A 27,668-nucleotide genomic window follows, 5' to 3' on the forward strand; every position below is an offset into this window, starting at 1 on the left:
TCTGTCGCTTCATTCTCATCCAGTCTTTGTCGTTTACCCCGCCAAACGATTGAAAGCACTCAAGACAATCTTCAAAGCCGATAATTTTCATTATTTCATGGTTCTGAAGTGATTCAGTGTAAAATACAATATGTCGGATTCTGAACAGGAAAGTCCAGATGAGCCAATGGAACAGCAGGTCTGTAATGATGTGACTGAAATTAACTGACCACAATTTTGCATGTATACCGGTAGTCGGTACACATGGCATAATTTGCACTGAAGTGAAGTTTAATGACAATAGGTAAACAAATGTGATACTATCAAAGGACGATTTCTTTCTTATATATATATATATATATATTATATCTATATATATATAATATGATAAAGGTAATTTCATGTTTACTTGAAGTCGACCCATCTAAAGAAATTAAAGCATCAACTTGTCAAGATGTTAATTGTTATATAAATAAATCTAGGCCCAAACATTAGCCTACTTCACAGAACTCTCCAGCGATCTATTTGGATTTATGTCGATTTTAGAGTATGCCGTAGACAACCACTGATTTTTTTTATGATTATCCGTATGACGAAAATATTTCACATACTGACATAGTCGTCTCTGTTCTAAACAATAGTCGCGCACAGTGCACGTACATTGTTGCAGTTTGACTGGTAAGAGTTTTTGACTCCAAAACTCCTCCAGTTGAGTATATGAAGAGTATATACTTTATCATGATATCTAAGGCTTGTTTCTTACATGCTAGTTAGGCGAGGTGATTGCTAGACATGCTAGTAAAATGCTTTTAATTACACATACTTAACCGTGACCCAACTAGTGCAGACTCCGGCAGGGGTCTGACATTCCTGTCCTGTGCAAACTACTATCCGCCTACGCGGAGAAAACGAAAGCAACTAAGGCCGATACATGCTAGTAAAATGCATTTTTTCCCCACCTTGCAGTAATTGACTTTTTAGAGGCTAGGTTCTTTTGAGTCAAGGCTAGGTAGCCTACAGAGTGACTTTGCATCCTGCTTCGCATTGTTTCGTTGTGCATGTACTCCTCACCCTAACTACTCATTTTCTGGCAACAACTAAACAAGAATGCAAGCATGCTTTCATTTAAGAAACAAGCTCAGAAAGGAGTCACACACACACACACACACACACACACACACACACACGTCTCAGAAAGGAGTCTCTCACACACACACACACACACACACACACGGATACAACACACTTATGAATGGCTCTTGCGAATCTCATCACCGAAGCGCTGATTCACGGTGCTACAAGTTTGTAGACTGACAGTGGCTTTGGTCTCTGGGGGAAACATCTCTTGTCTGGTTACAAGATCATCTCACTAATCTGATCACCTCTCAAGTCATAAAAAATACCATAATATATACTTATATAGGGAGAAAAGGTAGTCATTGACTTGGCTGAGCTCTTATCCTCTGGCCACACTATAGTATCTCCCAGTTTCTCTTCAGTCTTCCCTCTGCATCCTCTGTCAAGGTGTGGCTTCTTCATCACCACTGTGACTGTCTTTAATTTTGAATCAAGACTTAAAAAAAAGTAAATAGATTGATAGAACAATAATGTAGATGAATGGTAGCTTAGGCACTGGTAGTACATATTTATAATTAAATTAAATAGTAATAGTATAAGTCTGTTACAGTGTTAGTGTTATTTTATAATTTTGCAAATCATTATTGAAAAGAATTTTGAAAAAGTTAATTTGCTGTTCTAACTAGCAGTTTAACTTATTGTAGAAAGGGATTGGTGTGGCAGTGTGATATATATAAATAATCACTGGGTACGTGACAATAGTGAATTATTTATTTTGTTATTTAGTTTGTTAGAATTCAGAATAGAATGCCGGAGAGTTCTGTGGCCATTTTGAATCTTGAGCATGCGCATCCAAATTTACTCAAAATCGTGGACAATGTCAAAAGGTGATCAACACAGTGTGAGTAAAGGTGCTGTTCTGGATTTCTTCAGCTGATAGCCTTCATTGCTACAACCAAACACTGTACAGTGAAGGGCCATCATTTGCACAATACAAAACCAAAATATGGAGCTAAAAGTCAAAAAAAAAAAAGAAAAAAAAAGAAAAAAAGCCTATTATTTCACACTTTCTGCTTTGTTGGTCATGAGTTTGGAGAGCCAATCAACTTCGAGAGCACAGATCATGTGATGCACCTCTATAAGTCTTGTAAGCATGGAACTCTCAAGCTGTCTATTCCTTTTTTGAAAGGAAATAGTCTTGATTGAAGTGTGGGAAAATCCTTGAAATACTTTACACATATTGAAAGTTTAAAGTGAAATGATGCATGTTCTGTTATTGTATGGTGTGCAGACCCCCATTGCCGGACCTTCAGTGTTGCTGAAAACCCCTCCAAAAGCTCAAGCTGACACAAGTGCAGAAAAAGGAGATGGGGACTTTGAGGCAAAAATTGTAAGTGTTTTTTCCCCGCAGGTTTGAGTTTGACTTTTAGGTATTTAGAATCATTTGTTGTAGACATATGGGTTTGACATGTTTTGGTCATAATGTAAAAGACTGAAATGCCTTTTCATCAGTTAGTTACGTAAAAATTTCAACATGTTTCTGCTTTCACAATGAATCTTGCACTGATATTGTTTAGTTCAATACATTTATCTAAATAAATCTGTGCTATGGCCTAGGGACCATTAAAATAGAGCATTACTGTGCCAGGAACTTGGGAAAGTATATTGGGTTGAGTTTTGTCTTGTATAAGTGTTATTAAATAAACAAATGGCTGTATTAATCATTTATGACTTCCCAAGTGTAGTGCTAGACTAGGATATAATTATTGTGTGTGTGTGTGTGTGTGTGTGTGCGACTGTGTGTGCAAATAGTATATATATATATATATATATATATGTTTGTGTGTGTGTGTGTGTGTACAGTTGTGTATGCAAATTTACTGTATAGTTATGTGTGCATTATTTTAAGATAGCTGCAGGCATATTATCATTCACCAGAAAAGAAAAGAAATACTGATGCAGATTAACAAAAATTCTTATCATTGCTTTGTTTTCCAGCAAGAGAATCGTAGCAACCGCTTCAACTTTCTGCTGCAGCAGACAGAGTTGTTTGCTCATTTCATGTCCACCGGTGCTCAAGCAGGGGGTGGGGGACCTACAAGTCCCTTGAAAATGAAACCAGGCCGTCCTCGTCTGACCAAGAAAATGGATGAGAAGTCTAAACTGGTTGCAGCTGGGGAGTGAGTATTCCATTACCAGTATATGATTAACATGTTACTGAATGAGAACATACCTTTTGTTGAAATGTGGTCATAAAAAATGTTGAAGCATTTCACCCCACGCTATTTGTGATAATAGTGGACACGCTGGAAACTAAAAAAGACAAGTCTGCTTCATTTTAATTGTTTGAAATTATCACCAACAAACTAAAAAGTGATAAATTATTTCAAATGTTATCACATGTTGAAAGAAGTGCTGCAAAAAACTGATTGAAACAGGCTGAAACAGGCTTATTTACCTATTGCTATATCAGTACTTTCTGAAGTGTCATGTTGATCTGGCTTACAGTATTGTCAGTATGATATGTAAGTAATATTAGTAATAATGGTTCTACTTACACGGTACCAATATTTGTGATTGCTGCTACTTAAGCACGCTAGAGTTCAGTGTCAAGACTGCAGGGCATGCTTGTGACCGTTAATGCAGAATCATGTTTTGATGGAACTTTTGATGGATAATATAAGGATGATGAGTGTGACTACAGTTTAATTGGGAGCATTTCTTTATTTTATGTATGTCTAAATTTTAATGATGCTGCTTGTTTATGTGGAGAATATTTCTCTAAGTTTAGTGCTCTTCCACTTTTAGCCATCGCCATCGACGCACAGAGCAGGAGGAGGATGAAGAGCTGCTGTCAGAGAGCCGCAAGTCTCAGTCTGTCTTACTTCGGTTCGAGAAGTCTCCTTCGTGTGAGTTTCCATTTCTTTTGTATTCTTTTCACAGTCTCTTTATATGCTACAATACTTTGCGCTGAAGGTTCTTTACTGTTCAGTTAGTGTGTTAAGAATAATTTATGTACATTGACATTTGAATAAGCACATGTATATACATACTCTGAAGATTTAATTGGCATATAGGAATGCAGGTCTTCCAAGGAGTGGTAATGATTTGCAGTGTTTGAGTATGTTTGGATTTTTTTGTTTTTGGTTGTTTTTTTTGTTTGATGCCATTGCCTTACTATTAAAGCTATATTGATCTAATTATAGATTTGTTGTCAAGCATTCCCATTCACATGTTTCTTTTCTTTGCCAATACTGTAAAAAGCCCATGGCTTTGTCTGACTTTTCACTTACTTTGTGGAGGTTAGTTTGTGATGTTAATTCATCTATTCATTCGGAACCACTATCCTAACCAGCTGTTTTATTGCATAATCTGCAAATAACATAATGCTTTATTTTGTTTTTCTTTCTGAACATTAAAAAAAAAAGTGTGGTCGAAGGTTGGTGTATAATTGATGTTTGTAATTGTTTCACAGATGTCAAAGCAGGTGAGATGAGAGACTACCAGGTTCGAGGTCTGAATTGGATGATCTCTTTGTATGAGAATGGCATCAACGGCATCTTGGCTGATGAAATGGTATGTTTTATTGAGAACAGACTTGAATATTTTTCTTCCTTACCTATGCTTGTGATAACACAGACTTATCTGTCCCGCCTTTGAGTTTGCTCCCTGTCAATTGACACAAGTACACCCAAAGAAATCATGGGATACAGTGTGTTAAGCTAGGTTCAGCAGTGACAAACGACTTGCACAGGCAAGGTCCACAACATGCTAAAGATGCACACAGACAAACATTTTTTTCAGCAGTTGTGCAGGCCTTCTACTCTTGTTTCTTGTTAAAGTCTGTCATGTTGCCACACCACACCTCTTGACTCCCTATCTTATCTCATCATCTGTCAGTCTGCGTGTGTATGTGTGCGTGCCTGAAATGTGATTGAATGACACAGGAAATGAAATGATGAGCGTCCTATGGCAGCCGTCAGTTGGCTCTACTCAGTCTTTTTTGCAAACGACCCCATGTTTGTAAAGCACTTTGAACTTGGTCTCCAAATGAGGATAGGCACTATATAAGTATCCATATCATATGTCATATCATATATATATCATATAACACCTTTCAATATTATGCCGTTCTGTCTTTCAGGGTCTGGGCAAGACACTGCAGACCATCTCCTTGCTGGGCTACATGAAGCACTACCGAAACATCTCCTCGCCTCACCTGGTCATCTGCCCCAAGTCCACCCTGGCCAACTGGATGTCAGAGTTCGAGCGCTGGGTCCCTACCTTGCGTGCCGTCTGTCTCATCGGAGATGCTGAAGAGAGGGTAGGTGAAGGACTCTGATTCTGTCAGTCTGTGTGTTTTGTTGTCAGGTGCCTTTCAAGAATTTTAAAATGTACAAGTAGATTATATGAAAGTAAATAAACTTGAGTTATTTAGGATGCAACACAGCATGAATGAAAAACCGTAAGCTATTTCAGCATATTTGGCTGTTAGAAAGTCATTCGGGGAAGAAATCTTTTTCATCAGTTTTTGACTGTATGAGTGAAAATGGCGGGATGATATGGGGGAAAAAAATTAAAATATCTTTCAAATTGATTAACTGTAGGTTGCTAGTGGAAAAGCCTGAAGAGATAAAACCTCCAGTGAAACATGGACATGGGAAAATCTTTAAAACAACAAACATGTGGCATGAAGTTTGACATGTTCAGGAATTCAGTAGTGCTTTTACTACTGTGTCCATCCATATTTATCCAAATAAGTTTTTGCATTATGGAGACAGAAATTTGGCGTTGAGACACACTCAGGCTTATCATAAGGACGACCACTTACATTGTCACCATTGTTGACATCAGTGCACTTCAGTTGTATTTATCAGGGTACAGGTGAAGCTGTGTAAATTCTTGTTTCTTTTGTTCTTCCTTTTTTTTCCTATTGAATAAAACAGAGAGAAATGTATACAAAAAAAAGACCGAGATATGTGTCTGTTAGGGTACAGTTGTGTGGGTTTTTTTTGTCTGCAGGCTACATTTGTTCGTGAGGTGATGATGCCAGGAGAGTGGGATGTGTGTGTCACTTCCTATGAGATGTGTATCAAGGAGAAGATAGTCTTCAAGAAGTTCAACTGGCGGTACATCTGCATTGATGAGGCCCACCGAATCAAAAATGAAAAGTCCAAGGTTTGTGGTTTATACTGTAGAAATGCAGAAATTAGTTTTTGTTTAATAGTCCCACTTATTAAATGGAACTTTTGGAAAGACATTTTCGCTGTGTATTGGCAGTTTGAAAAGAAAACCTGCATTGACATTCTTCAGGAAATTGTTTTGGTGTACTTTGATAGTAATATAAAGTTTAAAGAAGAGAATGGTATTCCAAAAAATCTCAGATCAGTAAGTTCAAGAGGGAAATGTAACGAATTAGTAGCGATGATTTCTTGACTTCCCATAAACATATGTCATGCAAAGATGCTCCAGTATGCTTCAGAGTGTTTTTGCAGCAGGAAACAGTGTGTTTGGGACCTCTGCACTCCTTGCCTCACCTCTTGCTTCTTTCTCAGTTGTCAGAGATTGTGCGAGAGTTCAAGTCCACCAACCGCCTGCTGCTGACAGGGACACCCCTCCAGAACAACTTGCATGAACTGTGGGCCTTGCTGAACTTCTTGCTCCCTGATGTCTTCAACAATGCAGACGTAAGACTTTTTGATAAGAGAAAAAAAAAAAGACTAAAGAAAAAAGGCAGTTGACTTTCAGAGAAAAAAAGTACAGGTGATTGGAAAGGGAAGTGCACTGGCCTTTGTTCTATGCTAGACTTTTTTGAAAATATAGATTCTGTTGTTATTATTATACAAAATAAATATTCCTGCTGGGAAGAAAGTGGAGATAAGTATGTGTATTGGAAAAGGTTTGAATTCTCGAAACAGTGCAAATAGAATGTATAATGTGAGGGTAAAAGAATGATTGAATGTCACGTTATTTGTTTGAGTATTGATTTATTTTCTGCAAGACACAAGAAGCACTTAAATCTGAAAATTATACAGACAAAAAGTTCACTTCTTGTGTTGAAAATAGTCCTGTAAACCAGTCAGCCATTGTAAGTTTGTGTGTGATACTTTGAGAAGTAGATTGATGAATGTTTTGTATTATGAATAAGGCTTTGATCAAAATCGTTTTAGCTGGTGATATATTTTTTGTTGTTGACCTGCAGTCATGTTTTTGCAGTTGGTTTCTGGAGCTTTCAAAGTTGGTGTTCAAGGTGAAAGATTTTCACCTGTACCCTCAATATAGGCACATTGTTCTGAATGATATTTGGTTCCAACGTATGTTGCAGGACTTTGATGCTTGGTTCAACACAGAGAACTGCCTGGACAACAACCAGATGGTAGAAAGGCTGCACAATGTAAGCCTGGTTTTCTTTGTTCTCAGTGTTTAGTCAGAGACAGGCTAACTTGCATGTGTCGAGTGCTTTTGTGTATGTGTTCACTATGATAACTGCTCTACCATTAAAGATGGACAGATTTTATACTGTGTGACATCTTCAAAGATTATAAAGCAGCATTATATATCCAGTAAAGAACAGCTGGTATTTACAATACACAATACACAAACTTTATTGTCTATACTTTGGTACAGAGATTTTCTTTTTGGCAGCAGCACATAAGAAAAAAACAACAAACAAATAAAATGAGTAGAAAAATAAAAAGATAAATGGCACCAAATGGAAATAGCTATATACAAATATACAGATTACTGAAATTTACGTGCCTCTCCATTTCAGTCAGCCCCACCGCATTGCACATCTCTCTCCCCCCCCCCCCCCCACACACACACACACATACACCACACGCACACACATGCACACATACACTCTCTCTGTCTGTCTCTTCACAAAATATGCAACTACTGTCTTGGGATTGTTCAGATACAAATTTGTGAAGATGTCAGAGTCAAATGCTATGAAAATTTGATAATTAGGTTTTTTTGGCTTGACTATGCACAGAATTGCACTTATCTTTGAAATGTTTTTCCCTATTAAAAGATTCTTTCATGACAAGCATTTATCATTCTTCTGGTTCGTCAGACGTATTTATCATTCAGAACTTCCTCTTGTCAAACTGACCTGTTATTTATTACTTTCTCAGGTATAGGTTGTTAGAGTGACTTTATTCCACATTATTGAATCGAGGCTTCCAAGATATTGGGAATGAATGATGATTGTAGCACTGAAGTTTGAATATTCAGGTGCTGCGCCCCTTCTTGCTGCGTCGTATCAAGGCCGATGTGGAGAAGAAACTGCCACCGAAGAAGGAGACCAAAATCTTCGTGGGCCTGAGCAAGATGCAGAGAGAATTGTGAGTGAGCAGTGTCTGTCTGGGCTGTCTGCCGTTAGGGCTTATGAATGGGTGGATGCGTCGATGTGGTGTGCTTCTGAGTCGTCTTTTGTTTCTGCATTGTAAACTTAACGTTAAACTTGCTTTTTGTGAAAGTTAAGTTTTTCTTTTGGCCTGACAAGTGCATGGGTGTGTGTGCGTAGACCAGACTTGTGTGCCCATTTTCAGCAGGTATAGGATACTTGGATCAGTCTTGTTCGCTTTATTGCTTTTTTTTTTTTATGAATATTTTTTTTTATAATCTAGTCAACATTAATTTTGTTGTTTAAATTATTGTGATGCACATTTTAGTGATTGGTCATGTTTATATGTTTACAGCTATGTGTGTCTTGTCTTGTCTTGCCTTGCCTTACATTACCTTACCTTACCTTACCTTACCTTACCTTATATCCTTATATCTGAAATGTAAACTGAAAACAGTCATTGGGGTCTCAGTGAGGGAAATGTGGTTTAAAACTTAGTAACAAAATAAAAAAAACAGGCAAACATCTAGACATGGAAATTGAAATGTCTTTTTCTGAACAGGTATACCAAGATCCTGATGAAGGACATAGACGTTGTCAACGGTGCAGGGAAGTCGGACAAGATGCGCCTGCTCAACATCCTCATGCAGCTGAGGAAGTGCACCAACCACCCTTACCTCTTTGATGGCATGGAGCCAGGTCAGTCAGTCCAGGACACCAGCTTTTCTGCACACATTTGAGCTAAATTAGGAGGGTGTTTCCTGTCACTCCTAACCTCTTCCGCAAATGATTTCGGTACATGTGATAACATTTATTTCAACTTTAAAATTATTTTCTAAGAAAACAACAAACAAAAAACCCAAACAAAACACCTCCAACCCCATCCCACATCATGCAGCGTCCTTTCCCAGTACACTGAGTGATTTATTTTTAATGGAGTTATTGATTGTGGCTGTTGTTATCAGGGCCTCCCTACACCACAGACTATCACCTGGTGGAGAATTGTGGCAAGATGGCCATTCTGGACAAACTGCTGCCACGCCTCAAGGAAAATGGTCAGTACATGTGTAAAGGTGTAGGTCAATGTATGTGTGTAGGAATATAACAGAATAGGATAGAATACTTACTGTCATGAAACCTTAAGGTTTTTAAGGTATAAGACTGTACAAACATGGAATATCACCAGCATTGTGCTTGATTTGAAATATTTTAGATTTGATCACATTGATGTCTGCATAAAAAAAGGAGAAACTGTCATGGACAATTTTTGACAGGTTGGCTGCAATTCTTCTTGTAAGATTAACTTGTTAGGTATGGTGTTTGGATGTACTGCGCCCTATTGCTTGTGCCATAAAGGGCTTCTTTTTCAAACAGAGGCTGATTTTACTTCAGAGAGTAAATTAAACTTTTTTCTTTGTAATGTCTCCTGAAAAAAAAAGGCTCTTTCTCTCTTGCATGCACATACAGTTAACTCATAAGCTTACAAAATGATTGATGGTGTCATTTTGTCATTGTGAAAATACTAAGTTCAGACAAATAATGACTATTGACTCTCCACATGAAGGTTTAAGGGAATGGGAGGTAATGGAATGAATGACCAGATTCATCTTTTTGTCTGTCAGACTGTCTATAACTAGTGAGACTGACTGTGGAAGTTTAGATAAGAATCGTACGGAAAGCCAAGCTGTCAAAATTGCAAACAGAAAAGAAAAGTCTGTCAACTTTTTCATAAATGTTGGCGAAGTGGGGTTTTGTTTTTATTGATTTATAATGTGTTGTTGTTTTTTATGTGGATCAGACTCCCGAGTGCTGATCTTCAGTCAGATGACACGAATGTTGGACATTCTGGAAGATTACTGCTTCTGGCGGGGCTTTGACTACTGCCGACTTGATGGCTCGACGCCACATGAAGACAGACAGGTGCGTGGTCAGAAGGAAGGGTCTAGACATGTTTCATTGGTTTTAATTGAGGTTACTCTTGTACCTGTGCTTTAAAATGCTCTGTGGGTATTTTTGTTTTTGTTTTTGGGGGGAGGGGGGGGGGCCATATTATTTAATTTCATTTTAGTTTATTTTATACATATCTTGGACAGGCTCTCAAGGCTTGATCAGGGCATTGGTTTATCATGCAAAGGTCAGGTATTTGCTCTTTTTTTCCTTTTTTTTTTCTTTATTATTATTATCTTTTTGTACAGCAGATGTGTTCAATATATGGCTCTGTGCGATCTTATGCCTTGAAACTGAAACTGTGTCATAGTCAAATTCACTTCTTGACCATTCAGTTTATGAAGCAAGACATGTGGATGCGGTGTGGTCAATGTTTTTTTTTTCTCTCCTTGTCTCTGGAAGGTGGCAGGGTCTTCTTGTGGTGTGCGGCAACTATGTGTCGATTGTTCACACAGGTCATAAAAGCATGCACATGCTTATACTTGCTGTTTCTCTCACTCTTTATCTCTTAAGCCTCACTTACATTTCATTCACCTCTTTCACCATTTTTTATGACTGAGAAATGCATGTTCCTTGTACATCATACATTTCATTCCCAGTGCAAGTCGGAGGCTGTGTATGGGAAGGTCAGTCAGAATGATTCCCACTTACTTCATTTTCACTTTGAACATGTAGTCATGGGACAAGATCATGTTTTGTGTGGCAGAAATCCATTCTGGAGTACAACGCCCCTGACAGTAGCAAGTTCATCTTCATGCTGAGCACACGTGCGGGTGGTCTGGGAATCAATCTGGCCACTGCTGACATTGTCATCCTGTACGACTCGGACTGGAATCCCCAGGTGGACCTGCAGGCCATGGTAATTCACATCCATTGTGTCTGGGATTTGGCATTGGAATGCTGGGCTCAGTTTTCTTCCACTGTTTTGATTAACCTTCCCCCAGCCTTTACATAAGAACTGATCGTGTGCCAGGCTGAACATTGAGATTCAATTGACCATTGACAGTTAACAAGTGATGAAGACTTACTTGCTTTGAGAAGAAAGAACCCATGGGAATTATTATATATATATATATATATATATATATATATATATATATATAGTAGAAGATACAGTGGAATCGTTATGAGATGAAGGCTCCTCGTAATGAGGTTTGTTGAATTAGAGGATCATGCGGATTGTAACAAGGTTCCTTGTGTTGCAGGATTGTGGGAATTACAATGATGATTTTGTTACAGGATTTAAGTTTCATTGAAATCGGGCTTCTGTTTCATGATCTTGTGTCAGAGGAATATTTAGAGGCTGCTATTACAGGGTTGTAGAAATGATAATGAGAACTGTTGCATGATCATAACGGGGTGTGTTGTTTTGCAGGACCGTGCCCATCGTATCGGTCAGAAGAAGCAGGTCAGGGTGTTCCGCTTCATCACCGACAACACGGTGGAGGAGCGCATCGTGGAGCGGGCCGAGATGAAGCTCCGCCTGGACAACGTTGTTATACAGCAAGGTACGATGAAATTTGATAATGATGTGAAATAATGTCCTTTAAGAAAAACAAAACAAAAACTGTCGCCCTCTTTCTCTCTTAGAGCCTGAGGCACTTCACATGAAAGGAAAAGTTACAAATTATATGAAACACTCATGACCACTTTCTCTATCCCCCACCCCCCTCACCCCTCCCACCCTTGCTTCCTCACCTCTCATTCCACATACATGCAGAGTGGCAGGTATGGGGTGTCTGAACTCTGCTGTATCTCTCTGCTGTCACTCATTTCTGTTCTGCATTCTGTTCAACATATGAGCATTCAAAACTTATTATTACAGACGAAGATAGTACATAAACACTTTTTCATGATAATTTGTAAGCGACAAAGACACATTGATGTTGAAGTGTGTGGTTTCATGTGACAGGTCGACTGGTAGACAACACCACAAACAAACTGGGGAAAGATGAAGTGCTGAACATGATCCGACATGGTGCCAGTCATGTGTTTGCCTCCAAGGACAGTGAGATCACTGAGGAGGACATTGAGTCCATCATCGCCAAGGGAGAACAAAAGGTTTGGCAGTTTTGCCCCTCTTGGGTTCTGACACGAACCACTGATCTGGATTTGAAGTGTATGTTTGTGTATTGTTGGTCTTGGGAATATATGTATAAGACCATAAGAAGTGAAGGGGTAGTGGTGGTGGCTAGAAATAGTGTCAAACAACCATTTGAAAAGATGTTGGTGACAAGAAAAGCAAAACAAAAACTATCTGGTTCAACGCTACTGAAGTTTGTTTTTTTGGTTTTTATTGACAATTTAAAAACTACAGCTGCCTTTTGTAGAGGACTTAGCATGCATTATCAGTCAGCCGAAAAGTATTGTTTGTTTTTCATAGAAATAAGTACTGCTACTAGTACCTGAGCACAACTGTAATTTGGTTATTGATGGGCACAAAAAGGTAGTGTGTATAGAAATAGTTTGGTCATAGCGATAACAAGCTCTGTCCATGAACTGTGTTGTGCAGACTGATGAGCTGAACAAGAAGATGGATGCATTGGGAGAGAGCAGTCTTCGCACCTTCACAATGGACACGCAGGACTCTGTGTACCAGTTTGAAGGGGAAGATTACCGTGAGAAACAGAAACTGGGCGCTCTAGGTGGGTGGATTGAGCCCCCAAAGCGAGAGCGCAAAGCCAACTACGCAGTGGACGCCTACTTCAGAGAGGCCTTGCGTGTCAGTGAGCCCAAGGCACCCAAAGCGCCACGCCCCCCAAAGCAGCCCAACATTCAGGACTTTCAGTTCTACCCTCCACGCCTGTTTGAACTGCTGGACAAGGAGATCTACTTCTACCGCAAGTCCATTGGATACAGGGTGAGTAAACATGTGAGCAAGGATGAGTCAAGTTGTGTGTGCATCTATGAGTCTGTTCTGGATGTAAGTTTGAACTCTCCTTGGTAGGAGTATTTCAGTGTTTTTTTTATGGAGTTATGGGTTGGCAGTTTTGACTTCTCTTTTTGTCTAATGTGTTTCCCTTTGATTTACTATGTTTCAGTAATGAGGTACTCACTTCAATTTTGGCGGCCCTAGTTACTGGCTGCAAACTTTTCAGTATCAGAAAAAAAATATCTGACACTTTGAACCCATTGCTAATTGACCTGAAATGGGAGACTGTCATGTCCATATTATGTGGAGGTAGCTCCAAATGCTAAGTGACCTGTCAGTGTCTTGTCCTACGTGAAGGTACCGATGTCCATATTATGTGGAGGTAGCTCCAAATGCTAAGTGACCTGTTAGTGTGTCTTGTCGACGTGTAGGTACCGATGTCCATATTATGTGGAGGTAGCTCCAAATGCTAAGTGACCTGTTAGTGTGTCTTGTCCTACGTGTAGGTACCGATGTCCATATTATGTGGAGGTAGCTCCAAATGCTAAGCGACCTGTCAGTATGTCTTGTCCTACGTGTAGGTACCGATGTCCATATTATGTGGAGGTAGCTCCAAATGCTAAGCGACCTGTCAGTATGTCTTGTCCTACGTGTAGGTACCGATGTCCATATTATGTGGAGGTAGCTCCAAATGCTAAGTGACCTGTCATTGTGTCTTGTCCTACGTGAAGGTACCGATGTCCATATTATGTGGAGGTAGCTCCAAATGCTAAGCGACCTGTCAGTATGTCTTGTCCTACGTGTAGGTACCGATGTCCATATTATGTGGAGGTAGCTCCAAATGCTAAGCGACCTGTCAGTATGTCTTGTCCTACGTGTAGGTACCGATGTCCATATTATGTGGAGGTAGCTCCAAATGCTAAGTGACCTGTTAGTGTGTCTTGTCGACGTGTAGGTACCGATGTCCATATTATGTGGAGGTAGCTCCAAATGCTAAGTGACCTGTTAGTGTGTCTTGTCGACGTGTAGGTACCGATGTCCATATTATGTGGAGGTAGCTCCAAATGCTAAGTGACCTGTTAGTGTGTCTTGTCGACGTGTAGGTACCGATGTCCATATTATGTGGAGGTAGCTCCAAATGCTAAGTGACCTGTCAGTGTGTCTTGTCCTACGTGTAGGTACCGAAAAACCCTGACCTGGGTGCTGATGCCGACAGAGTGAGAAAGGAGGAGCAGGTGAGGATCGACGAAGCAGAACCCCTGGCAGAGGAGGAGCTGACAGAGAAGGAGGACTTGCTGAGAGAGGTAGGCCACAGTACTGTCAGACACCTGTCTGCTTTTGGACAATAGCTGAACATTGATTAGTGGGGCATTTTCAGAAAATGTCTGCAAATCACACTGAAGAAAACTTTTGAAACTTTTTTTTTTTTTTTTTTTTTTTGTTAGTGTTTATTATCTGGGATGGATTTGGCATTCATTTGAGTATCCAGAAAACACGGTAACCCAGAAATGAAACGTGCAAGGAAACTATATGACCTTGAACTTGACTAAGATGACAAATTTGTCTTTGCTGTTTCCAGAACGTAAATTTGCATAATATTCTTTAGAAATAGCTACTTTGCTTGTTGAACAAAGAAAAATACATAATTGTTATAAATATGAAGCAAAAAATATTAAAAACTTATAAACATGACACTTTTCTCTGAAAAAGCAAGGGTTATTAAAACAGCATTATCAGTTCAGCACATTTATCACAAAGTCAGTTATGACAATAACCCTCTTTTCTGTTTTCTTTTCAAAGAAAAGTAATTTTGGTAAATGATTTTCCCTATGTAACAGGGTAGACATATTTGTAACAGCAGAGACACTCAGTGAACCATAAAATGTAACAGTTGAAAAAAATAGTAACAACTTGATATATATGCTTTAAATAATTCCTGTTTAAGATCAAATAGGTATCTTTTTTTTTCTGCACTGTACAGATTACTGCCCTTGTGAATGTGAATCCGTTCTGTCTCCTGTTATAAGTGTAAAAGTGAATATTTTTTCTTTGGTTGTATTGCAAGGGTTTCACAAGCTGGACCAAGCGTGACTTCCAGCAGTTCATCAAGGCCAACGAGAAGTTTGGGCGTGATGACATTGAGGCTATTGCCAGGGAGGTGGAAGGCAAGACACCAGAAGAGGTACATCACTTCCCCTTAGCTCTCTGTGTATTGTGTGTGTAGTTAGGTCTGTGTGTGTGTAGTTAGGTCTGTGTGTGTGTTGGGGTGGGGGTGAGAGAGAGGGAGATTAAAGTATATATCAGGAATTGGGAGGAGGTGGCTGTTGTGGGTTCGGGACAGAATTTGAAAGAACTGAGCTGGTCATGAGCACAAATGCATGCATACGTGTCTGTGTCTTAGTTTATTGCTTGACCCATAGACATACTGACATCAGTGTGTGTGTAAAAACTATCCACACAGCAGCATTAATGTTGACTTTTTGAAGTCTAGTCATTACACATTTATGTGCGTATTTGACAGTTTTTCTGTGAGCATGTTTGTGAAGATGACAACTGTGATCGTGAATCCTGTACTGTGGATGGCAGGTGATGCAGTACTCCACTGTATTTTGGGACCGTTGCAACGAGCTTCAGGACATCGAGCGAATCATGACGCAGATTGAACGTGGAGAGACGCGTATCCAGCGACGCATTGGCATCAAGAAAGCGCTGGATGCTAAAGTAAGTTATTTTGTGTTTGTTGATAAGTTTTGATGGGTGAAATGTTATTGTGGATGCTCAAGTGGAGTGATGGCTTAGAGGTAACGCGTCTGCCATGAATCATCGCTCAGCCGCTGATATTTTCTCCTCTTTACCAGACCTTGAGTGGTGGTCTGGATGCTAGTCATTCGGATGAGACGATAAACCGAGGTCCCGTGTGCAGCATGCACTTAGAGCATGTAAAAGAACCCACGGCAACAAAACGGTTGTTCCTGGCAAAATTCTGTAGAAAAATCCACTTTGATAGGAACAACAAATAAACTGCATGCAGGAAGAAATACAAGAAAATGGGTAGTGCTGTAGTGTAGCGACGTGCTCTCCCTGGGGAGAGCAGCCCGAATTTCACACAGAGAAATCAGTTATGACAAAAAGAGAAATACAGTACAATACAATGCCAGTGGGTGGTTGATAGATATGTCATTCCACAAGTATCTGTGCACAGGAGATTGTTATTTATGTGGAGAAAAAAAAGTCATACTGGTATGTTTTTCTTTGAAGGAAATGAAATCAGGAGTTTGTATAATTTTCAGGTGTGATGTTTTTCTTCCTCTTTAAAAAAAAAAAAAAAAATTATTCATGCTTGGTACTTATATTTGCAGATGTTTGTGTGTGTGTGTGGTCACATTTTGGTGTGTGTATGTAACATAAATATAATGTTTTATGTTATCAAAATCGTTTTTGTAAAGCACCTAGAGCAGATTTCTGGATAGTGTGCTATGTAAGTATCCATTATTATTATTATTATGTTTAATATATAATTACACACAGATTAAAACTTCATTCTGTTTCATACAAGCATCAGCAGACAACAGAATGTTGTTGTGTAGACAAGTTGCTTACATTAACACATCAGTATGAATTTGTAGATGATACTGATATGTTTTTCTTTTTTTTTCTTTTCCCAAGATGGCCCGCTATCGAGCGCCGTTCTACCAGCTTCGCATCCAGTATGGGACCAACAAAGGGAAGAACTACACGGAGGAAGAGGACCGGTTCCTGGTGTGCATGCTGCACAAACTGGGCTTTGACAAGGAGAATGTGTACGACGAGCTGAGGCAGGCGGTGCGACAGGCCCCGCAGTTCCGCTTCGACTGGTTCATCAAGTCCAGAACAGCCATGGTTAGTAAAGACCTGCCTGCCTGCCTGTCTGTCTGCCGATACTTTGGTGATGAGAAAAGATTGTTTTTATTTCCTCTGCATGTGTCTTTGTTCATGTGTGAATGTTCTTATCCCTAAATCTGTGTGTCTGTGTCTCTGAATGTTCTTATTCCCTAAATCTGTGTGTGTGTGTGTGTGTGTGTTCCTGTGTACATAAACCAGGAAAATGCTGGCACCAGCACTGAAACAATGTTCTGTTGGATAATGTGAACAGTCTGACAATATTGGAAGTGTTTCCAGACAGTGCCCTAAGAAATGAAAAAAAATCCAGTCCTCAACATTTTTGTTTTTGTGAGCTCTTTTGGGTTCTTTTTAACCAGCTTGATTTGAGCAGTTGTTAAAGGGAATACTTGAGAAGGAATGATCTTATTTAGAATGAATCTGCAAATCAATCTGTTTTGTGTCATTTTACTTTTTCATTCCTGAATGTTACCTGGTTGAAGTGACTTTCTGACTGAATTGATAAGATTCATGCCAGACCCTACAGAGGATTTTTTTCTTTTCATAAGTATAATTCATGTCTTTATCATTGGCTTTGATGGGAATGTCACCTTGATATTTTGCTTTATGACGGGAGAAAAAAGATGACCGGGAGATAACAGACCACATTAACATGCTTGCTGTGTCTCATTGTAGTGCCCACCCATGCTCTGCGTTGCAGGAAAATACATATTTGTGATTGTCTGTGCACAGGAGCTTCAGCGACGTTGCAACACCCTCATCACACTTATCGAGCGTGAAAACATGGAGCTGGAGGAGAGGGAGAAAGCGGAGCGCAAGAAGCGTGGACCCAAGTCCCTCACACCCAAGGCAAGTGTCAGTGAATGAAAGAATGTTTGAATGGGTGGAATAGTGTGTGTGTGTGTGTGTGTGTGTGTGTGTGCGTGCGTCACAGTTCAAGGGTGGGGTTTGTTGCAGTGAACAAATAAAAGTTTGTATGTGTCAAGATTCAACGGTGGGTTTCAGGGTAAAAGGGAAAAAAGAAAAAAAAGATGATTAACCATGCATGCCTTGAACACTTTGAGCACTGCCAGGATGACAGCTTGTGCAGCCTTCCCTGTCTGGGAGGTATCAACAGAAATTTTTAGATGATTTATAAACTACAAGAATGATAGTTCGCGTTGATCTTTCACTTATATTGCCTCAGTGTTTACAATGATGGTTCTGTTTTTCATTGTCAGGATCAGAAGAACTGAATTCGCTTTGGAACAGTTTGTTTGATACTTCACATATTCAGGCATGAGATTTCCCACCGAAAACTGGCTCCAGAGGCCATTTTTGACATTTGCGTAAATCTGTTGAGAAAATTGGGGGGTGGGGGGTGGGGTTCCGACTGACGAAAGTTGCACGAACGTTGTCCGACCGATCAACAAGACAGACCCACAGCGTTTGCTAAAATGCCCCATGTTTGGATAAGTGAACCAATTGAGAATAAGTGTTCCGTTGCTCCTCTGTCATCATTCAGTTTATCCGTATTCGGTCAGGATTACAAAACTTGCTCGCGGGCTTCACAACTTGCAAAGATGCCTGATTTCGTTGACCGTCTTCAATCATTGACAAAATGAGAAAACTCACAAAGGAACAGATTTTTGCAGCAGAGATGGATAAAGGAGTGAAAAATAAGTGGAACTGGGCCTGGCAAGATGAGGCTGTGAAAACAGAACTGAAGAACAAAAAATAACTTCATGGGTAGGCGACGCCAGTGACAAAATCGACGCCGCAGGCAAAGCCAAGTGCGATTGGTGTCAGATTGTATGGGTGCAACTGTTCAGTCTAGGCACAGGATCTGGATCTGGATCTGTTCATCGCCGAACCAATTTTGGTTATACTACAGAAATCTGTTTTGAGATTTACATTAAAAACGGAGCGTTCGTTTTCTGGAAGAAGAAGAAGAAAAAAAAAGAAAGAAAAAAAGAAAAAGAAGGGCTGATGGGCCGTTCTGTATCGTTTACCGATGATCTGTCAAAAATGAAAACGGAATGCTCTTTCGAAAGCGTCGTTTGTTGACCCCTTGAGCGGCGATCCAGTGACTTGTCTGAGCAGCAAAATCGAAGTCAGAAAGTTTCCTACCGGTCGATTGAAGTTGTCAAAATGCCGATAGCGAAAGGCGATCCCTACATGACACGCATTGATATCACTGAAAAACATGCATGCGTGCATATGCACATACATGCAGTTGATCACACACGCGCGCACACACACACACACACACACACACACAGAGACATGCGAGCGTGCACGCGTGCGCCGGCGCACACACACACACACAAACTTGCGCGCACGTACAGATACACATCCTGTCAAACCACAAGGGCCGTGGGTAAATCTGCTTGACCCTCTGTTCATTCAGCAAAAGCTAAAATGTTTGCCACCTTTTACACAAGTAACATTGTTGTGATTGAAACAGAAACTTTGTAGCAATTGACGTCAGTGCTTTTTCTGACACAGCCGACACTGCCATACATACAGTTCATGGCAAGAGTCAGTTTATTTAGATTTGAGACCTACAGATTAACAAAGTTACACATGCACGCACAGACACAGAGCTGAATTGAATGCGCGCGCGCGCGCACACACACACACTCTTTGAAAAAAAATCGCATGAATACACTCACATATACACATACTCATTTTTTTTTAATTTTTTTTTTTTTATCTTATCCCTCTCTCCTTCACAATTGCACGTGTGCACACATATGAGCGCTCACATAATCACACAGAGCTTAATAATATGCACATGCACGCATACACTCACACACGTCACACACACACTCTCTCTTTTTTGCACACACACACACACACACACACACACACACACACACACACACACATGGAGATTGAAAACACACACACACACACACACAGATAATTGTATTAAAAGCAATACACTTATATGCACACATGCAAATTTGCACTTTTTCCTTCCACATTCCCCCCCCCCCCCTCCTTCTCTGTCTCTTTGTCCCTCTCTCCCTCTTTGTCTCTCCCTCTCTCTCAGTCTCTTTCTTGCATATACACACAGAATTATCGTGAAGACACACACACGTGCGCGCGCAGAGAGATCTGTTGAATTTGAAAGCAGTGCATACTTGTGCAAAATACAACTTGCGTTCTTTCCACCCACCATCTTCCCTCTCTTTCTCTCTGTCTGCCACCCCCTCTCTCTCTTGTTTACACCCAGTTGAAATGAAACCACACATGCAAGTGTGTGCGCACTCATGCTGGCTTGCTCTCTCTTTCTCTCTTTCTTCCTCACACACAGTTTAGTTGAACATACATACAGGGAGGAGGGAGAGATAAAACTACTGTTAATGACTGTGGCAACTTTGGCATTGAGCCAAGACACTGACCACAGTGTCAGCTGAGAATCTTTGACTGCTGAAAGTGATATAACCAGTGACAGACCCACCCCCTCGTCCCTCCAGTCATTCCACTTCCCCCTTTCTTTCCTCAGCCAACACACATGCCTTTCAATGGAACAGAGACTACAGCTGAAGAGACCAGATGGTCAGTTATATCGGTACAGTGCAAACTTGTGTGCTGAAAACATTTTCTTTGAAAACACCACACACACACACACACACACACACAAGAAAGGCCCCCCAAACCTCTTAAAAATCACAAATTTCGTTTTTGGCCATTGGGCATTGCCACCCAGGACCCTGGCCAATTTTCAGAGGAAACTCTCCTGGACAGTTCTCCAGCCTCTCTCTCTCTCTCTCTCTCTCTCACACACACACACACACACACATGCACACACACACTTACTCACTCACTCACTTGCACAAAGAGTTTAACACACACAGAGTTGTATTTAAAGCAGTGCACATAACATGCACACACATGAACTAACTCTTTCCTCCCATGTTCCGCCCGACTCCCGTTCTCAGTCTCTTTGTCTGCCTGTCAGTCTCTCTCTCTCACATACACACAGAGAGTTGCATTGAAAACACACACACACACACACACACACACACACCACCCACACACACGAGACAAGATTTTTAAAATCATGTCCCCAAGGCTGACTTTTACAGTTTAGGAAGAACTGGACTGATTTTTTGTCTTCTGTGGGTTGGAATACCTCAGCAGCATTGGTGGCCTGCAAGTGCAGGTTTTATGGTTTAAAATTGAGAAAAACCTTCAGCTTCAGGGAGCTTCGCCCCCAGACCCCCACCTTTCAAACTCAGTCATAATTTCCCAATCTCATGCCTGATATATGAAACGCAACTTTCTTGCTATGAGCATGAATAGAACTTGCAAAGTGCTTGAACTGCACCCAAACTCTATAAGTTGCATAGTTTAACAAGAGTTACTTCCCTTCCCTAGTTGAGATGAATTGGGATTTGATGTCTAATCACTTTCTTGGGCATTTGGTCAATGAGTTATGGAGCAGTGTATGATAAAGCTGACATTTATAAAAATGGAGAGCCTGGAAGAATATTTGCATTTTTAGTTGGTCACAGGGATGGTTTTTTCCCCCCTATTTTGATTATTTGTTATCAGAATACCAGTCTTTGATAAAGGAAAAGAGCAAGTGAGAAGTATTTGTTTCAAGATCTAGCAAGAAAAACTATTTCATTCACACAAACAGTGAAAACAGTCTCGTACATAACGTTTAATTTTAATTCCCGTCTCCTGTTTGTGTTGTTGAACAATTTAGGAACATATGTATTAGGAACATATGTATTTCAAATGGAGTTGGTGAAGGGAATTTACCATCTCATGTGTGGTTCGTCCGTTGGGATCGACGAGGACCATCTAGTCATCCTGGGGGTGGGTGGGTTGGGCTCTGTGGGTGCGCAGATGACTGGTCAGGCCAATCCGCGCCCTGAAGGTTCATCTCATATATATTGTACATAAGTCTTCACCTCTCCCTGCCCCTTGTAGCATAATGTTCTTTGTATGTGTACACTGTCTGCCATAATGAACACAGAGTTAAATGTCTGTTTTTGTGTTGTGCAGAGTGCTCAGAAGCGCAAAGCTGACGGTACTCCAGACAACCGTGGACGGCCGAAGAAGAAGAAGACATAAAGGACTCAGTCATCAGCTTGTGTGTCCGTCATCACCTCTAGAGACTGTTGACTGTACAGTGCCAGACTCTCTCTTTTGGTCTTGCTGGGTTAGCTGCATGAAAAGGCTATGCTGTGGGTGCCGTTTGATAGGTGTATAGACATCTATGGTGTTGACTGCATTTTGGTGCACTACCACATGGAAATAGATACGCCCACAAGGTCATTTCTGCAGATGTTTTCATTATTCTTGGTGACGATTATCAGCATGTGACCAACGTAAGTTGTGAAGTTCTGTGTCGGTGTCCAGTGTTTGTTTTCATAAATAGTGAGGATGTGGTGTGATCGTCGTTTTTTTTTGTTTTTTTTGTGTGTGTGTTTTTTTGTTGACCATCAAGAGGAACACGTTTGTTTTATTTTGTTGTTGGCCATCAAGAGGAACAGGTTTGTTTTATTTTGTTGTTGGCCATCAAGAGGAACAGGTTTGTTTTATTTTGTTGTTGGCCATCAAGAGGAACAGTCATCTCATGCTGTAAAAATTACATGGGAAAGAGTGGTAGGTTATTGTAACTTCACTGATTTTTATGGTGCATCGTCTTTGTCATTAAATGTTTTCTTTCATTTTTATTTGATTTTAGATATTTATTTTTTAAGCAAGTGTATACATACAACATTGTGAATGATGTGTGGCTGATTTGTGTGTGTGTGTGTGTGTGTGTGTGTGCGCTTTTTGTTTTTGTGTTATCCATAACTGTTTTCTCTCACTTGTGCAAAGCTGGTATGGTTTGTATTGTCTATTGTGTAATGTTTATGAACAACAAATAAATACATATTTTTTTCTGAAAGGGGCTTGTGTTCTCTTGATGGAGAATGCATGTCGGGTGTCCGTTCTACCTCGATACTTTGTTTTGGGGGCCATTTTTCCACTTTGTTCTATTTCCATTTCTTCTGGCCTTTTCCTGGGCAGCTGACTCTTGTGTCTTTGACTTGTCACTTTTTTCCTTCCCTCTAATACGGCATCAAACAGGGCCAAATATAATAAGTTACTCTGTCGCTTGTGATCGATTCTATCTTCAACATCATTGCTGTAATATTTAGATAAGAGGCCTGCCTGTTATGAATGATTATAAATATTGTGAAAAATAATTTTTCACTATATTGTATATAACATATCAGTCTGTGAGAACTTTAAACAGGCTCTGCAGGAGATGAGTTATTTCAGAGTCAGGAAAGATGATTCTTTCTCCTGAGCTGAGCACAGATCATTGGGCTGCAAGATAAGCACTCCAGATGAAAAGATCAAGGAGTGAAGTCCCTTAGAATTCCAAGATGAAAAGTCCTATATTTAAAACGTAGTAATCGCCTCAGCTCCCAATGCTACTGTCCTAAAAGCCTCTTGGTGAGAGTGAGGATGTAACTTTGGCAAGACACCTATAATCAAATTCTAGCCCAGATAGTTTGGACAGCAGTTGCCTTCTCTGCTGCTATTGTGATGGTCGGTCAGATGTGACTATCTTAAATACAATACAGTCACCTCAGCCTTTCTGTAAAATTCTGTGGTATTCAGTTAGAAAGAAGGGGGGGAAACACATACCCAGAGCCTCTGCCTGAGGAAACAATAGCATGAAGAATCATGATCTCATGCCAGTACTGTCTGGCATGCAGCTGGTTTCCACAAGCAGCCAACAAGATTTTCCATATGCATACATCATTCAGTTACAGAGTAAACAACTCGTTGAACCCAGGAAGCTGCCTCCACAAACAGAAATTCAGAAAAGAAAGTTGCAGGACGGTTTAACTTGTCAGTGTTGAGAATCTTCACACATACCACTAAAATGTTAAAACTTTTTCTTGTGGGAAGACCTTGTCCTTTTCTTTTGTGTGTGTGTGTGTGTTCCTTTTCCAATAATGAATATTCAGAACTTAATTCTTATTTAAATTTTCGTGAGCAGAATGAGGTATGGGTGAATCGGTTCTAGGACTAATGATGACGTGTGAGATGGGCGGAAAAATGTCCACCCTTCACCCACCAGGTGCACTGAAACCAGGTATACATCGAATTCAGACACTGGAGAAAGAATCCACAGCTCTGATCGTTCAGCCACTGCACTCGTCAACTGGACGTAGCACGTTCACACTTTGCACTGTCACTAATAAATAAAACTCACCATCACCCACAATGTCAAAAGGCAAGCAGTTTTTACACCATAGAAACGTTATATGAATGTAATGACATGGGGAAACCCAGCCACCACCATCCCCCTGCATTCCCCAACACTGCCGCCTAAAAAGAAAGAGAAATTTTGTAGTTAGAATAAAGAAATGAGAGAAAGAAACAGTTGACGAGTTGACTGCCTGTTCCGAAGCCAACGATCTTTCTTGGGCCAGAGTGCAAGAGGCTATGTGATGGTGCTCTGTAGACAGAGCTTGGACATGAAAACAAAATGACAAAAATACTGACCTTGCTGATGAGAGGGCTCAGAAGCACAAGAAGAAAAAGACAGTTAATGTATAAAGAGTGGAAAACGAAGCTTACACTCGCATTTCTAAAAGTATGTGAGTAAACATCAAAACGAAGATTTGAGCAATATTAACGAATGAAGTAGAGTGGAGGATGGGGGAAGGGAGGTTGGAGAGTTGAAGAGGGGGGGTGGGGGGGTGACAGGAGGGAGAAAGATGTCGAGAAAAACCTTGACAACACAAATGGAAACAAAGATACGGAGACAGAGCAGATCAGAAACAAAATACATAACTGCCCCAACATGCTGCTTCTGTAGGAAAAAAACCCAACCCAAAATGATAAGGAAGAAAAAACAAAATGTGAACCCCATAACTTCCCACCCCTTGCACCCCCTAATCTAACACACACACACACACACACACACACGCACACACTCACACTCACAAACACGCACACACACACACACATACACACACACACTCTCAAACACGCACGCACACACACACACACACACATTAACAACAACAACAACAAACATGCCCATGCCAACAGTTGATAACAACAATCCCTGTAACTTAATGCTTGACCGTTATTTTATTTATTTTATTTTTTTTACCACAGCGCCAAAGGACATCTCAAGCAATTAACATTGCGTCAAAATTTCATTGCCTAAGCTGTAATTTGTTTTAGTGAGACAATCGGAATCGGATGCAAGTTTGCCTCAAAGCTAGAACACTTCGCGACAAGTCAATCATTAATTATCATTGACGCGTTTTGAGCGTGACGAGTTCAGAACTGTGGATTGGGGTTGTGAGGCAGTGGACGAGTTGAGAACTGTGGATTGGGGTTGTGAGGCAGTGGACGAGTTCAGAACTGTGGATTGGGGTTGTGAGGCAGTGGACTGTGGGAATGCGCCGCACAAGGAAGTCAGTGTCCATGGGTTCGAATCCTAAGCATGGACCGGGATTTTTACCCCCCCACCCCCCCTCTCCCTCGGTGGTCGGTGTGCTTGTCTTTCGGATGAGATGATATTAAAGTGACGTCTCGTGTGTAGCATGGAATTTGGTGCACGTAAAAGAAGTTAGAAACCACAGCAACAACAACAAAAAATAACAAAAAACAAACAAACAAAAAAAAAAAAAAAAAGAATAAAGGGTTGTCCCTGGCGAAATCCTATTAAAGAACAAAAAGAAACCACTTTGATAGTAAGACAGCTTCCTTTCTCCTTGGTTTTCTCCTGTTTTCCATCACAGACACACAGATGCAGACAACAGACTGGAAGCACACACACACACACACACACACACACACACACGGGTAACGCTGCACTGTGGTGAAGCCCTCTCCCCGGAGGACTCAGATCAGCCCGAATTTCACCAGAGTTCTGTTATGATGAAACATAATACAATAGAGTCAAATGCAATAATAGGATTTGGTGTTCAATGGGGGCGGGGAGGGGGGGGGGGGCGGGGAACAGAAAGTAAAGAAAAAAGCAACCCAAAAAGAAAAAAACAACAAAAACGACCGACACTGCGATCTTACACACAACCCCGTCTTCCCTTCATGATTGATGGTGCCATGCACAGTGTGGCATCTCTGACTCCTGTTCTTCATCAATTAAAGGGGGGGGGGGGGGGAGTCTTTAACATGATAAAACATGATTAAAAAAAGAAGAAAAAAAACAACAAATATATATATATTTTCTAACCCCCCAAAACAACATATGATGACGTTAAAAGAACTAAGACTGTTGAAATGTCGTCCCGTTGCTGGTGTCTGAAATGAGGTGAAAAGCAACAGCACCAAAAGGTACGAAGTCTGGGGAAAAGGGACATGTTCTCATCTCCGCAGGAGGTTTGTTTCTTTTTTCTTGTCAGGTAACATTATTCAGTGCAGAACCTGTTTTCTTTCTTCTGAAGTTTCAGTGTGATATAAGGTGTGTGTGTGTGTGTGTGTGTGTGTGTGTGTGTGTGTGTGTGTGTGTGTGTGTGTGTGTGTGTGCGTGTGTATAGACACATTTCATGGCATGTAAAGATTTTTGTGCTGTTTCACACACACACACACACACGTGTACACACACGTGTACACACACACACACACACACACACACACACACACACACACACAGACTGAATACGAGGATGCAAGGGACTATCATTTCCCTACAGTAAAACTTTCCAGACGATAGTGATCGCTGTGTTTTGTTGACATCATGTCTGTGTTCAAGCTGACAATGTGCCCTGGAGGAGAAGCAGCTTCCTTTCTCCTTGGTTTTCTCCTGTTTTCCATCACAGACGTGAAATCATGTTTGGTTTGGTTTGGTTTTGTTTTGTTTTAGTTCAGTAGGACAAGAACACAACTTACACGCGGGAGCACACACACACACACACACACACACACACACACACACACACACACACACACACACACACACACACACACACAGACACAGACACAGACAGACAGACACACACACACACACACACACACACACACACACACAGAGACACAGACACAGACACAGACACAGACTCACACACACACACACACACACAGACACACACAGACACACACACACAGACACAGACACACACACACACAGAGACACAGACACACACAGACACAGACACAGACACACAGAGACACACACACAGACACACACACACACACAGACACAGACACAGACACACAGACACACACACACACACACAGACAGACACACAGACACACACACACACACACACACACACAGACACACACACACACACACACACACACACACACACAGACAGACACACACACACACACACACACACAGACACACACACACACACACACACACACACACACACATCCATCGTGTACCACCTGTCCTGAAAGCTGTCAGCTCTTGAGACATGTAGTTTTAAATCTCATCGGCTGTGATCTCTTCCTTTGAGTAATCATGCAACAGCTTTCGTGGCACTACCTCGAAACTGAACTCATCAGCTGTAATTTATTATTATTATTTTGTTTTAGTGAAACAAGGGATCAGCTGCATTGAAATATCCCACA

General features: G+C 40.7%; 1 protein-coding gene across 2 annotated transcripts; it reads left to right on the forward strand.

Annotated features, from left to right (window-relative positions):
- Positions 1–22,982, forward strand: LOC143284119 (SWI/SNF-related matrix-associated actin-dependent regulator of chromatin subfamily A member 5-like). 2 transcript variants are annotated; one of them, XR_013055493.1, is made up of 24 exons: positions 1–178; positions 2,348–2,446; positions 3,055–3,236; positions 3,865–3,965; positions 4,532–4,632; positions 5,201–5,380; positions 6,079–6,234; positions 6,612–6,743; positions 7,382–7,450; positions 8,293–8,402; positions 8,967–9,103; positions 9,370–9,459; positions 10,203–10,324; positions 11,058–11,210; positions 11,727–11,859; positions 12,264–12,412; positions 12,864–13,211; positions 14,402–14,527; positions 15,289–15,405; positions 15,810–15,944; positions 16,890–17,102; positions 17,835–17,951; positions 22,107–22,559; positions 22,598–22,982. XR_013055493.1 is itself a non-coding variant. In XM_076590773.1 (23 exons), the coding sequence occupies exons 1-23, from the start codon at positions 131–133 to the stop codon at positions 22,173–22,175; spliced, it is 3,087 nt and encodes a 1,028-aa protein (XP_076446888.1). In that variant the 5' UTR covers positions 1–130; the 3' UTR covers positions 22,176–22,981. The 2 variants fall into 2 exon arrangements, 1 of the variants encoding a protein (XP_076446888.1); XM_076590773.1 differs by having other exon boundaries at positions 22,107–22,981.
- Positions 22,983–27,668: the final 4,686 nt, after the last annotated feature.

The sequence above is a fragment of the Babylonia areolata genome, chromosome 7, assembly GCF_041734735.1.
Source record: "Babylonia areolata isolate BAREFJ2019XMU chromosome 7, ASM4173473v1, whole genome shotgun sequence".
Classification (NCBI taxonomy): Eukaryota; Metazoa; Mollusca; class Gastropoda; order Neogastropoda; family Buccinidae; genus Babylonia; species Babylonia areolata.